Genomic DNA, 14,594 nt, shown 5'->3' on the forward strand with positions numbered 1-14,594 from the left:
CGGGATCTGCCATGCTTGTCTGCTTAGAATGCTCAGCATCTCCTTTTGCCCCCCGTCTGGTTGGTTCCTGTGCATCCTAAGTCTCCACTCAGAGGCAATCTTGTGACTCCTCTCCACGACTGGGTTGGGTTTTCCAATAAACCCTCTCTCCCAGTCACTTTCCTACACAGCACGTATCATAATTATGATTGTAAAGTCATTTCCTAATGGGAAATACGAGTTAAAGCAACATTCTGATAAAGGCGAAACCTGACTTAGAAACGATTCCTTTAAAATTTTAATAATGAATATAGTATTTTACTGATTGAAGCTATTTAAGCTTAATTGTTTTATTACTTTTCCCCTTCCCCCTGCCCTCCATACAAAAGACAGGAAAGTAAGCTAATAGGCTTCAGGGCAAAAAAACCATGGTTTGTTTACAATCTAAACGCTCTAACATGTACCACCAGCTGGTAGCTAAAGCGGAGGAGGGGTTAATGTGGGTTGTGTATGCTTCTGGAGACCTCTGCATGTTAGGATAATGAAGTGAATGCGTTTGTTTCCAGAGAGCCTGGAGGAATTCCATATGTGCATTTCTGAACAAACTAGTGGTCCAGGTACTGCCAGGTGAGGAGAAAGGGACACAAGGCACACTGAAGCTGCATTAGGGATAAGCTGAACTTCAAGAAAAAAAAAGGTTCAATTTCTTACCTAAAATAGCAGATTTTTCCACTTCAAGCATATCCAGAGCCCTTGTGAAAGGTTCTGCCATTTTGGCTAGCATTTCTGGTGCGTATAACGTATTGTGAGTTCTGAAAAAAATAAGAATGCTGTGTGAACTTTCTTAGCCTGCTGCAGAAGGAAAGAGTGGATTTTACCTTATAATTCAATGATGTTGCATTTCCACACAGACATCTTCCTGTCAGCACTATTCTTGGTAGAAGAATTTAAATGTTTCCCTGGAGAAGGGGTTAGACTTGAAGCTATTAAGTTTATCTGTATGGTATACAACACCTAACAGCAATTGACCACAAGAATCGAATTCTGAGAGAGCTGGACAACATCTCAGTCTAAAGCTGGAAAACAAAATTCTTTCAAATCTGAGACAGTGCCTGGGCGCTCTGTTTTCAGACTGCCAGTGACTAAGGATGAAATGTCAGAGGCATTGTGGTGCAGGACCACAGGCGGGAACAGACAGCAGGTAGTAATATACCCCCATCTTTAGGATTTTTTGTCTCTCATCCAGCAGGGTGGACCCAACAATGTTCTGACAGCTGTTTAGCCTCCTAGAGGCGCATCGCAATTCCTAACGTGAGCATTTCTTCCTCACCAAAAATGACTCACCTGAATAGTTATACTTTGTTAGAGTACGGACCTGATCTGTCTTCCACAGCAACGGCACCCCTGAACACGATAGCCAGAGAGCAAAGCTACCTATTTTTCTTTCAAAGGTTAATTATAAAAATTTCAAATGTACAGAAAATTCTAGAATATAAAATGGACCAGGCAGATTAAATATTTAAGAGGAACACTGAGGGACTTCCCTGGTGGTCCAGTGGTTAGGAAGCCATTGTTCATTGCAGGGGACCCGGGTTCGGATGTGATGTGCTCCATCCCGTATGTGATGGAGCAACTAAGCCTGAGCATAACTAGAGTCTGTGTGCCACAACCGAGATTCTACACGCTGCGACTAGGACCTAACACACCCACATAGATAAATAAATAGGTAACTTTTAAAAAGATGGACACGATTATTTTAGACCACACTTATTCTTTGAAAACCTTCAATAATTTTTAAAAAACCTAACCACATGCATTCATCACTACACTCCTTTAAACTGCTTTTTTGTGACTGGCTTATTCCACTTAGCATTAAGTCAAGGTTTACCCATATTGTAGCATGTTGCAAAAACTCCCTCCTTTTTAAGACTGAATGATATTCCATTGTAAAGATCACATTTTGCTTACCTACTCATCCACTGATGGAACATTCTGGTTGCTTCCACGTTTTATGTAGCTATTGGGAGTAATGCTGCTATGAACATGGGTGTATAAATAGTTCTTTATGACCCATTTTTAATTCTTTTGACTATATACCTTGAGCTGGAATTGCTGCTTAATATGGTAATTGTTTCCAATTTTTAATTGTTTAATTACATTTTTTTGGTGGGGGGTGCTGCACTGCAGGATCTTAGTTCTCTGATCAGGGATTGAAACTGGCCCCCCTGCAGTGGAAGCAGAGTCCTAACCAGCGGACTACCAGGGACTCCCACTATTTTTAATTTTTGAGGAACTGCCAAGCTGTTTTCCACAGCAGCTGTACTATTTTACATTCCTACCAACAGTGTAAAAGAGTCCCAATTTCCCCACATCCTTCCTAACACTTATTTTCTGATTTTTGGATAGCTGCCATCCTAATGGGTGTGAGGTTTCTTTATTTTAGTTTTGATTTGCATTTCCCTAATGACTAAAGCCTTTGACTGTGTGGATCACAATAAACTGTGGAAAATTCTGAAAGAGATGGAAATACCAGACCACCTGACCTGCCTCTTGAGAAACCTACATGCAGGTCAGGAAGCAATAGTTAGAACTGGACATGGAACAATAGACTGGTTCCAAATAGGAAAAGGAGTACGTCAAAGCTATATATTGTCACCCTGCTTATTTAACTTATATGCAGAGTACATCATGAGAAACACTGGGCTGGAAGAAGCACACGCTGGAATCAAGGTTGCCGGGAGAAATATCAATAGCCTCAGATATGCAGATGACACCACCCTTATGGCAGAAAGTGAAGAGGAACTAAAAAGCCTCTTGATAAAAGTGAAAATGGAGAGTGAAAAAGTTGGCTTAAAGCTCAACATTTAGAAAACGAAGATCATGGCATCCGGTCCCATCACTTCATGGGAAATAGACGGGGAAACAGTGGAAACTGTCAGATTTTATTTTTTTGGGCTCCAAAAATCACTGCAGATGGTGACTGCAGCCATGAAATTAAAAGACGCTTACTCCTCGGAAGGAAAGTTATGACCAACCTAGATAGCATATTCAAAAGCAGAGACATTACTTTGCCAACAAAGGCCTGTCTAGTCAAGGCTATGGTTTTTCCTGTGGTCATGTATGGATGTGAGAGTTGGACTTGAAGAAGGCTGAGTGCCGAAGAACTGACGCTTTTGAACTGTGGTGTTGGAGAAGAGTCTTGAGAGTCCCTTGGACTGCAAGGAGATCCAACCAGTCCATTCTAAAGGAGATCAGTCCTGGGTGTTCTTTGGAAGGACTGAAGCTAAAGCTGAAACTCCAGTACTTTGGCCACCTCATGCCAAGAGTTGACTCATTGGAAAAGACTCTGATGCTGGGAGGGATTGGGGGCAGGAAGAGAAGGGGACGACGGAGGATGAGATGGCTGGATGGCATCACCGACTCGATGGATATGAGTTTGAGTGAACTCTGGGAGTTGGTGATGGACAGGGAGGCCTGGCGTGCTGCAATTCATGGGGTCGCAAAGAGTCGGACACAACTGAGCGACTGAACTGAACGGAATGACTAAAGATGTTCAGCATCTTTTCATGGCCATATTGGCCGTTTGTATATCTTCTTTAGAGACATGTCTAAATGGCAACCCACTCCAGTGTTCTTGCCTGGAGAATCCCAGGGACAGGGGAGCGTGGTGGGCTGCTGTCTATGGGGTCGCGCAGAGTCAGACAGGACTGAAACGACTTAGCAGCAGCAGCAGCAGAGACATGTCTAGTCAAGCCTTTTGAGCATTTTCATGAGATTATCTGTTTCTATATGTCTACCCTTCTCAGTGGGCTTCTCAGGTGGCTCAATGGTAAAGAATAGGCCTGCCAAGCAGGAGATGCAGGTTAAATCTCTGTGTTGGGAACATCCCCTGGAGGAGGAAATGGCAACCCACTCCAGTATTCTTGCCTGGAAAATCCCATGGACAGGGGAGCATGGCGGGCTACAGTCCATAGCATCGCAGAGTCAGTCGGATACAATTTAGTGACTAAAACACCATCACTATCCTTTCTCAGTTACAAACTATTTTGACTTCTCTAGCTCTGCAATAAGTTTTGAAATTGAGACAGATATCTGAGTCTCCCAATTTGGTGCTTCTTTTTCAAAACTGTTTTGGCTTTTGGGGGCTCCTTGCAATTCCATATGAATCTGAGGATCAGCTTTCTGCAAAACAAAACACTGCTGGAAATTTGTTTGTTTGCCGTTCAGCCTGGGGGACCTTATTTCCCTGACCAGAGATCAAACCTGTGTCCCCTGCAGTAGAGGAGATGCAGTCCTGACCACTGGACTGCCAGGGAATTCCCACTTTTGGAATTTCAATAGGGACTGCATTCAACATTCAGATGGCTTTGGGTAATATTCCATCTTAATGAACTTGAGTCTTCCAATCCATGAATACAGGGTGCCTTTCCCTTTTGGTCATCTTTAATTCCAGGAATGGTTTTTAGTTTACAGAATATGTCTTTCATATCCCTTGGTTAAATTTATTCCTAGATACTTTATTCTTCTGAATGCTATTACAAATGTAATTAAGTTCTTAATTTCCTTTGGGGATCATTCATTGCTGGTGTATAAAAACACAACTGATTTTTGTATGTTGATCTTGTATTCTATAACTTGGCTGAATTTATTTATTGGCAATAGTAGTTTTTGTTTTGTTTTGGGGTTTTTTGGTGTTTTTTTGGGATCTTCCATGAAATGGGAGGCTCATCATTTGTGCATAGAGATAGTTTTGCTTCTTTTCCCATCTGGACGCCATTATTTCTCTTTCTTATCTAACTGCTTCTGGTACACAATGTTAAACAACAGCGGTGAGAGTGGACATCCTTCTCATGTTCCTGATGACAGAAAACCTTTACATCTTTCACCACTGAGTATTAACGTAAGCTATGGATTTTTCGTAAAAATCATTTTCATGTTGAGAAAGTTTCCTTCTAGTCCTAGTTTGCTGTTGCAAAACAACACTGTTGACAGGGTGTTGGATTTATCATGAGAGGGTGTCGGATTTTGTCAAATGCCTTTTCTATGTCAACTAAGATGATCAACTGGCTCGCCCCCTTTTTCTATTAATATGGTATACTATGCTGATATATTTTCTTAAGTTGAACGACTTCTCACTAAGGAGGTGGCACCATGGTACTGCACTTCTAACTCACATGCAGTGGAAGAAGGACTCAGTACATACTGCTCTGGTATCTCTGACTCCAGATCATGTGTTCATAAGCAGGGTGTCCAACAAGCCCTAGTAATAGTCAGACTCCTAAAATATCGCCTTTCCTGACACACATGCAAGTTAGAGCACTATGCTTCCACTATTAAGAGGAACTAATCATTGTTTGGCAAAGAAAAAGACAAGCAATAAAAATCTTAAGTTGTGCATGATCTGTACCTATCTGAAATATTCTTATTATCATCAGCTAAGGATGTAGCCATCATACCACAGGTATATATTATTCAGCCACAATAGAGGAGAAAATCTTGCTCTCTGGAACATGATGGACCTTGAGGGCATTATGTACATGAAATACACCAGACACTAAAAGACAAATAGAGTATGATATTACATATGGAATCAAAAAACCCAAACACATAGAAACAGAGCCAGTTTGATGGGTGCCAGATGGAGACGGGGGTGGGGAAAATGGGTGAAGGTGGTCGGAGGCACAAACTTCGGTTAAAAAGATGAGCATGCTCTGCAGAGGCGATATATACACACAGCGACCACAGCTAACAATGCTGTGTTATGTGTTTGAAAGAGAGATCTTACAAAAGAGATCACAGAGGGGGGAAAAACGTGGTGAGGTGATGAAGGTAACTAAATCTACTGTGGTAACATTTCAAAAGGTATACATATATCAAACAAACAAAAAAGTATAATCACTAGGCTAACCAGGGCTTCCCACATACAAAGATTTCAATAAAACATTGCAGATATATGGAAACAATGTAACAAACTTCAAGTTTATCAGAAAACTTGTTATTCTAACAGATAGCGAATGATAATGAACCTTTTGAGAACCAGAAAATTCTATCCCCCACATCTATCTTCCATCCAATCCACTAAGAACAACACTGTCCGGTGGAAATAAAATGTAAGCCACGTAAGCCATTTAAAATTTTCTAGCCAGCCAAACTTGAAAAGTGAAAAGAAATAGCTTAAATTAATTATATTGTTATTTAACCTGACACATAAAAAGATCATCATTTCAGTGTTAGCAATATAAAAATTAATGAGGTATTTAAATTCTTTTTGTACTAAATTTCTGAAATGTGGTGTGTATCTTCATACCTACAGACAAGCCATATTTTAAGTGCTCAGCTGCCAGCTGTGTGGCTAATGGCTACCACACTGGACAGTGCAGCTCTAACACCTTTGATTATCAGTTGATAAGGAATTAAAACAGGATTTTCCAACAAGGAGTTAATACAGAAACTGGCAGAAATGTAAATTAGTACAACTTTTGAAAACTATTTGATACACTCTATGAAAGCTGAAAATACGAACACCTTATAAACCAGGAACTCCATTCCTTTATGTAGGATTCTATTCCTACCCAACACAAAAAGATATTTGTAAGAACATTAATAGTCATAAATGTTCTTTGTAATAAAAAAAGGATTTATTACATTCTTTGTAATAAAAAAAAATGCTGGTAACTACCCAAAAGTCCACCAGCACTAAGTGGATCAATGAGTTAGAACATACTCACACAATGGAACACCACACCAGCCATGGAAACGGACAAGCCGCAACTTCACACGATAACACGGATGCCCCCACGAATGTTGACACTGAGCAAGAGAAGCCAAGACACAAAGACTGTGTGCTTCTGACTCCATTTATTAAAGCTCCCAAAACCAGATAAAGTGTTAGTTAGAAGTCAGAACAGCGGTCACCCTTGAGGGGCAGAGAAGGACTGAGAGGCACTGGGTAAGGCTGTTTATTGATGTAGGTGCTGATTACATGGAGGTGTCCACTTTGTCAAAATTCATCTGCCTGCACTCACAATTCGTGTCCTTTTCTTATGTGTATCTGTACCATTAACATTATACTTCAAGATCAAATTTATTACAAAAATAAGGCGAAACTTTTAACAGCTCCAGAGGCACACTTCTCAAGCAATCTCGCTACTTTGTAACTACAGTCAACATTTTTCAAATACCTTTTGATTGACTTCGGGATTTTCCAAAAGCACTGAACTCTCTGACAAGTGTCTTGTTTCCTTGCCCGACCAGGGGTGCACCCTGTTTTCAAGTCTAGGTTCCTACCACAGGGACTCTGGCCACAGGCCTGAAAAGTCAGTGAGTCTCCTGCCGCCTGACTTCATCACCTTCTTATTTCTCTAAGCTATAGAAGATGCTTCTGGTCTTAGAAACATATATATGGTAACAAACCTTTCCTTGACTAAATATTCTACTACCCTCTCAACTTGCAAGCCATACTTCTTTGAAATCTCTTTTCTCCTTTTGAAATCAGAACAAAATATTATCTATTTCCACAGACATGTCCATAATGACAACTTGTTCAGACACTCCAGCCCTCCAATTTGGTCAACATTAACTTAAAACCTTGGATTCTGTTGCCAGCAGAGCATCCCTAAGACATGAGTAATTTGGTCTGCCCAATTGCGACTGTGGTCTTACACCACAGGGTAAGAGGCCAAAATGCAGCGGAACAGAGCTCTCACCTGAACTCAGAAACACTCTAAGATGTAAAAAAGCAATCACATTTTGCTTTGGTCAGTAAGAACTGCTTCTCTCCAGAAGCTCTCTTGCGCTGAAGAGACTATTCTTGGATCATCAAACATATATCAAGTAATCAGTAAGTCTAGATTTTGTGTGTCTGGGGTGAAACCCTAATTCTACATTTTAACCAAGCTCTCAGGTGACTGCTGATGCTGCTGGTCTGAGGACTCAGCTTTGAGAAATAAAAACTGAGGACCCTGCCGTGGAAGAGGTGCCATGCCTTCCTTTGGCATGACTGGTCCAGTTGAGAGCATAGTCACTACTAATAAATCCAGATGAGCTCATGTGAACATCTAACCCAGAAAAGCACCACCACAGAAAGCAACTGCCCCGCTCCCAATGAACAATTCCCTTAGCGGCAACATTTTAGACTAAAGAAAACTTGGTAGGGAATGAAGTTTAAAGAAGTAAAAGAACTCAGGGGGCGCTCAAAATGAGAAAAGCCATTTTGAGATTAGAACCCATGGATGTGTTCACTTGGAACGCAGGACTTAGACAAGGGAGAGCCAATGTTATTTTTAAAAAAGAAAAGCCCTTCCAGAAAGAACCAAGACTTAATCTCTCATTTACCACCAAATGGTCTGAAGAAATATAAACAAATTAAGCTTTGGAGATTTGTCAGGTAAAGAGTCTTAAATACAACAGAGAAAAACCCTTAGTCTGACTCACCTTATAAGGGCAAGCAAATTGTCAAGAAGTTTCAGGATCTGTTCTGTGCAGGGGTTACGGAATATTGGGTTCCCAGTGGGTGTATAAGCCACCACAAATCCCCCAGCTTTGGCCTCTTCTAGGTCAGTGGGCCAGCAAGTTCGTTTCATAACACCCAGGATGCTATAAACACAAAAGCTCATCTACAGAAAAACAGAAGATGAGAAGTAAACATAAAAGGGGAAGAAAAGACCACAGTGCTATTAGATCTTTGCAAGATTATGGGGAAAGTGATACAAAAGTTGGAGAGAAGGAAAGATACTCCCCACCCCCCACCATTCTTGTTTCTTTCTTTAAGGTCAAGTCCAAAAGGGACCCATTCAATGCCGTCTTCAAGACCAGTGGTAGGTTCCAGAAGCATCCCTTTCACGAGGATGTCCTAGAGGCTGTGGTGACCCTCCTGAGGACCCAAAGGTGGCCTGGACATGCTTCAAATGAGATTGGGCACATTCGGGGTGGAATGGCGGTAGGCTGGACATGCTTCAAAACTGTGTTTACCCTAACAACATTTCATACTGGTTTTGAGTGGGTCTTGCACCCTCGAGTTTAGGCCTTCATAGGTTTGCCTTAATCCTCACTCATAGTACTTTCTAGCAACTGACAACTTGCCAGGTTAACTAATAAGACTTTTTGCCATAATGGAGCCAGGCACAATGCTCATTTGAAAAGCAAAGAACTGGAAAATCTCAGGTTTGCAAGTCAGGCCACCATTTAGGACTTTACGCTGTGTTGTGTTTTTGTGCCCAGTCATGTCCAGTTCTTTGCAACCCCACAGACTATAGCCTGCCAGGCTTCTCTGTCCACAGAACTTTTCGGGCAAGAATACTGGAATGGGTTTCCATTTCCTTCTCCAGGGGATCTTCCCGACCCAAAGACCGAACTTGTGTCTCCTGCATTGGCAGGCGGATTCTGTAGCACTGTATCACCTGGGAAGCCCAGGAGTTTACATGCCAGAGAGCAAAGGCACGGAGAACCCACCCTGCTGACCAAGTTCTGACCTGCTTCCTCATTACACCTTTAGTCCTCTGAGCTACTTAGATATCCTTAAAATCAAAATAACAGCTTCATAAAAAGACCACCAGCTCTGTTGTGAGAACTAACTCAAGAATTCAAGACCAAAGAAAAGAAAGGAGACATTCAGGAAAGCGGAGGCTCCCAGATTTTTCAGTCGTATACAAAAAATCTCCACAAACCTGGATGAATGACAATACCCTACTTCTATCCAAGGCTAACACACCTTCCCACTCCCAGGAGAAGCTTACTTACTCGTGCTCGGTTTAAGCCACAGGGATCCTCCAGGCCCGGGTCACAGTTTTTCCGATCGGCGCCCACGTAGGCAATAAAAGCATCGACATCTGAGAGCACTCTACAGGTCGGCAGGGGAAAGACAAGTTACACCGTGATTCTAACCAAGGACAGTTACTTCCTCAAGAGATAATAAGCTGTATTACTTGAACCCCAAAGAGCAGTTATTACAGTGAGAGGAGTCTAATCATATTCATTGTCAGCTGTCATGTGAGGATTTATTAAACTTCTCTTCTGCCTTCTAAATGTGACCAGTGACACTTGAGGAATCACAGAGGATGCAAACTTGAAGATGCTGTGTGGGCACAGAGGGCATCCGTGCAGCTCCTATTTGCAAGGTCCCCACCAGCTGTTTCCACTCCTTTACATGTGCTGGGGCTGCAGCCTGACACCACAGCAGACCTCCCTCTGGGGCCTCCTGCCCCCCCCGCCCCATCCATCTTTATTCATTTCCTCTCTGTTCCACTACCTCTGCAGAGCAAGGTGGTATTTTCAGCACTTCACTCCAAGACTGCCTTTAGATACCCTCACGCATCACCGGGAGCAATGAGAATAAACAAGCCATGACGCACATCGCAGCGTACTGCTGTCTGACACCTCCATATCCTATGCCCAACCCCAGGCTCAGCTCTTGGTAAGAGCGCGGGTGCTCAAATGCAGTGAAGGTCACGAGCAAAGGCTCTCCTCTACCTGTGCATGTTTTCAGAAAGCCAGATGCTGGCTACAGGTGCCATCAGCTCCTCAAGAAACACCTTCTGACGCTCGTAGCTCTTGAACTGGTTGCTGATGAGAACCAGGGCTTCCATGAGGGCACACTTCTCCATCTGTGTCAGGAGCAGCTCGTTGGAGAGGAGCTGCTTCACGTGGTTGTACAGCATGTCGAAACTGGGCTGTATATCACAGAGAGAAAAAGCCAGAGGCGGTGAAGGTCTGATTCTCAGTGAGTGTGGGTCACTCAAGGAAAGTAAAATGAGGACGAAGACATCCCCAGAATAGTCAGGCCAGTGAGACTGTCATTTGATAACTTAATTACAACACTCTTCTTTTGCCTGAACAGGCAAGGCAACGTAGGCTTCAGTATTTGGGGAACTGTGCTTTCCTCGTCTATAACCAGGAAAACCATCTGTCTCTCTTTTTTTTTTTCCATATTAACTTTTATAGTATCTTCATGGACAAAGAAAAGGAAAGTATATCCATTTGAAGGCAGAGTTCCAAAGAATAGCAAGAAGAGATAAGAAAGACTTCCTCAGCGAGTAATGCAAAGAAGTAGAGGAAAACAATAAAATGGGAAACACTAGAGATCTCTTCAAGAAAATCAGACATACCTAGGGAACACTTCATGTAAAGACGGGCTTGATAAAGGACAGAAATGGTATGGACCTAACAGAAGCAGAAGATATCAAGAAGAGGTGGCAAGAATACACAGAAGAACTGTACAAAAAAGATCTTCACGACCCAGATAATCACAATGGTGTGATCACTCATCTAGAGCCAGACATCCTGGAATGCGAAGTCAAGTGGGCCTTAGGAAGCATCGCTACGAATGAAGCTAGTGGAGGTGATGGAATTCCAGTTGAGCTATTTCAAATCCTGAAAAGATGATGCTGTGAAAGTGCTGCACTCAATACGTCAGCAAAATTGGAAAACTCAGGAGTGGCCACAGGACTGGAAAGGCCAGTTTTCATACCAATCCCAAAGAAAGGCAATGCCAAAGAATGCTCAAACTACTGCACAATTGCACTCATCTCACACGCTAGTAAAGTAATGCTCAAAATTCTCCAAGCCAGGCTTCAGCAATACATGAACCGTGAACTTCCAGATGTTCAAGCTGGTTTTAGAAAAGGCAGAGGAACCAGAGACCAAATTGCCAACATCCACTGGATCACTGAAAATGCAAGAGAGTTCCAGAAAAACATCTATTTCTGCTTTATTGACTATGCCAAAGCCTTTGACTGTGTGGATCACAATAAACTGTGGAAAATTCTGAAAGAGATGGGAATACCAGACTACCTGACCTACCTCTTGAGAAACCTGTATGCAGGTCAGGAAGCAACAGTTAGAACTAGACATGGAACAACAGACTGGTTCCAAATAGGAAAAGGAGTACGTCAAGGCTGTATATTGTCACCCCGCTTATTTAACTTATACGCAGACTACATCATGAGAAACGCTGGGCTGGAAGAAGCACAAGCTGGAATCAAGATTGCCGAGACAAATATCAATAACCTCAGATATGTAGATGACACCACCCTTATGGCAGAAAGTGAAGAGGAACTAAACAGCCTCTTGATGAAAGTGAAAGTGGAGAGTGAAAAAGTTGGCTTAAAGCTCAACATTCAGAAAACTAAGATCATGGCATCCAGTCCCATCACTTCATGGCAAATAGATGGGGAAACAGTGAGAGACTTTATATTTTTGGGTTCCAAAATCACTGCAGATGGTGATTGCAGCCATGAAATTAAAAGACGCTTACTCCTTGGAAGGAAAGTTATGACCAACCTAGATAGCATATTCAAAAGCAGAGACATTACTTTGTCAACAAAGGTCCATCTAGTCAAGGCTATGGTTTTTCCAGTGGTCATGTATGGATGTGAGAGTTGGACTATAAAGAAAGCTGAGCACCAAAGAAATCGATGCTTTTGAACTGTGGTGTTGGAGAAGACTCTTGAGGGTCCCTTGGACTGCAAGGAGATCCAACCAGTCCATCCTAAAGGAGATCAGTCCCAGGTGTTCATCAGAAGGACTGATATTGAAGCTGAAACTCCAATACTTTGGCCACCTGATGTGAAGAGCTGACTCACTGCAAAGACCCTGATGCTGGGAAAGACTGAGGGCAGGAGGAGAAGGGGACGACAGAGGATGAGATGGCTGGATGGCATCACTGACTCAATGGACATGAGTTTGAGTGAACTCCGGAGTTGGTGATGGACAGGGAGACCTGGCGTGCTGCGGTTCATGGGGTTGCAAGGAGTAGGACACGACTGAGCGACTGAACTATGGACAAAGATCAGTTTGTTTTATATAGCATCTGCCTACAATGCGGGAGACCCGGGTTCAATCCCTGGGTTGGGAAGATTCACTGGAGAAGGAAATGGCAACCCACTCCAGTATTCTTGCCTGGAAAATCCCATGGACAGAGGAGCCTGGCAGGCTACAGTCCACTGTCCATGGGATCGCAAAGAGTCGGACACGACTGAGCGACTTCCCTTCACTTCACTTCTTCATATAACTACATAAAGCAAATAAAAAGGTGGGGGGAGAGGGAAAGAAAAGTGACAGACAGACATAACTACTGTGTATTCAGAGAAGAAATTTTTGGTTAATTGTTATCTGAAGCAGTGCTAAACTTCTTAGAGAAATCCTCCAAAAAAGGTTAGGGTTTGCACCTGGCTTCTCTCAAGACTTGCATACTACTTGGCATGGTGGTTAAGAACATCACATAGTATGGTAAAGAGGTGTACAATGACAGGGACACTCCCACACAGAAGAGAACCATTCGTTTTGAGACAATACGTTTGCATATTTAACTCCACTGAGAAGGAGGAGGGGCCTACCAGGTGGTGCAGTGTGAAGAATCTGCCTACCATGCAGTAGACACAGGTCAATCCCCTGGTCGGGAAGATGCCCTGGAGAAGGAGATGGCAACCCACTCCAGTATTCCTGCTTGGGAAACCCCATGGACAGAGGAGCCTGGCGGGCTACAGTCCATGCAGTCACAAAGCGCTGGATACAACTCAGTGACTAAACATCACCACCACCGCCACAGCATGAGAGGAAGAAGACACCAAGTCCAGAAAACATATACTAATACTTTTTCTTGCAAAGCTGAAGTTCCTAGTTTTCCCCTTATGTGAGGTATAATTAGGGGCGGATTTACAGGGAAATGTACGCAAACTGGGCATGTGTCAGTGGCTCCTTGACCACAGTCAGGGCTTACCAGCACGAGCTGGGGGTAGTCACGACACATCTTGATGATGGAGGAACACGCGTGTCTCCTTACATTCCTCACCGCCCGGGTCCTGGGAGCCTGGGAAGAGATACTCGATCAACTTCGAGCCACTTTAAATATAATTTACAGATGCTGCAGAGAATCGTTTAAGTTATCTCCTTCAGAGGCAAACAGAACTTTTGTAGCTACAGGAACATAATGAAATGACATTCATACTTAGCATGAATGAACCCACACGTTTACTGCCTGCCCTGGAGTGTCTCTAGTGCCCAACACCACATTATATGACTATCTGTCTCCTGCCTTTATTAACCCTTTTTGCTTATAGAAAAAAGCTAGACTAAGTGCTGGGTATTTACATTTTTGTTTTTAAGAAGTTATCATTTGTAGGTTGAATGAATGGTCTTACCTTACTTTCTTCAACAATTTCAAAAGTGACAGATGAAAACAGCTAAGGGAAAGAAAAAAGGTCATTCATCAGTACCAAATGCATAAAGTATTTAAAAATAATAGTTATAAAAATTTCAACAAAATCCCCAAAGTGCAAGTAATATGGTAGCAAAAGGGTTTTCAACTGGCTTTACAAAGTTTCAGGTGTTCCCTTCCTCAGATAACTGGAAGAGCTTGATAGTCGTAATTTTGCCATCAAATATTTTACAAATAAAAAGTTCACAGAACCCCTGAACAATCCAGGCCATCACCCAAACACTCGGCCAGGGTAATATCGCTCCACTTTTTATTAAAAGTTGAGTGGTCTACTCTCCCTGATTCCATTTCACAACTTCCCACTGAATCCAGTGTGGTGGAACTGCTGCCCTAGTCACTGTGATGGAGTACTCTAACAAAGGTCTGATCGAGGAACTCAATGGACATTTTCCAATTCTTAAGA

The 14,594-nt window shown here is 42.6% G+C and overlaps 1 protein-coding gene across 1 annotated transcript in view; it reads right to left on the reverse strand.

Annotated features, from left to right (window-relative positions):
• Positions 1-14,594, reverse strand: part of XPO5 (exportin 5) — a 42,779-nt gene that overhangs the window by 7,279 nt on the left and 20,906 nt on the right. Inside the window, exons 16-21 of the mRNA XM_061398262.1 lie at positions 14,115-14,156; positions 13,694-13,783; positions 10,447-10,646; positions 9,718-9,817; positions 8,413-8,594; positions 691-791 (exon numbers count right to left, since the gene is read on the reverse strand). Of these exons, the coding sequence (XP_061254246.1) occupies positions 691-791; positions 8,413-8,594; positions 9,718-9,817; positions 10,447-10,646; positions 13,694-13,783; positions 14,115-14,156 (715 nt within the window). The remainder of the gene's footprint in view (positions 1-690; positions 792-8,412; positions 8,595-9,717; positions 9,818-10,446; positions 10,647-13,693; positions 13,784-14,114; positions 14,157-14,594) is intronic.

This window comes from Bos javanicus, chromosome 23 (genome assembly GCF_032452875.1).
Source record: "Bos javanicus breed banteng chromosome 23, ARS-OSU_banteng_1.0, whole genome shotgun sequence".
Classification (NCBI taxonomy): Eukaryota; Metazoa; Chordata; class Mammalia; order Artiodactyla; family Bovidae; genus Bos; species Bos javanicus.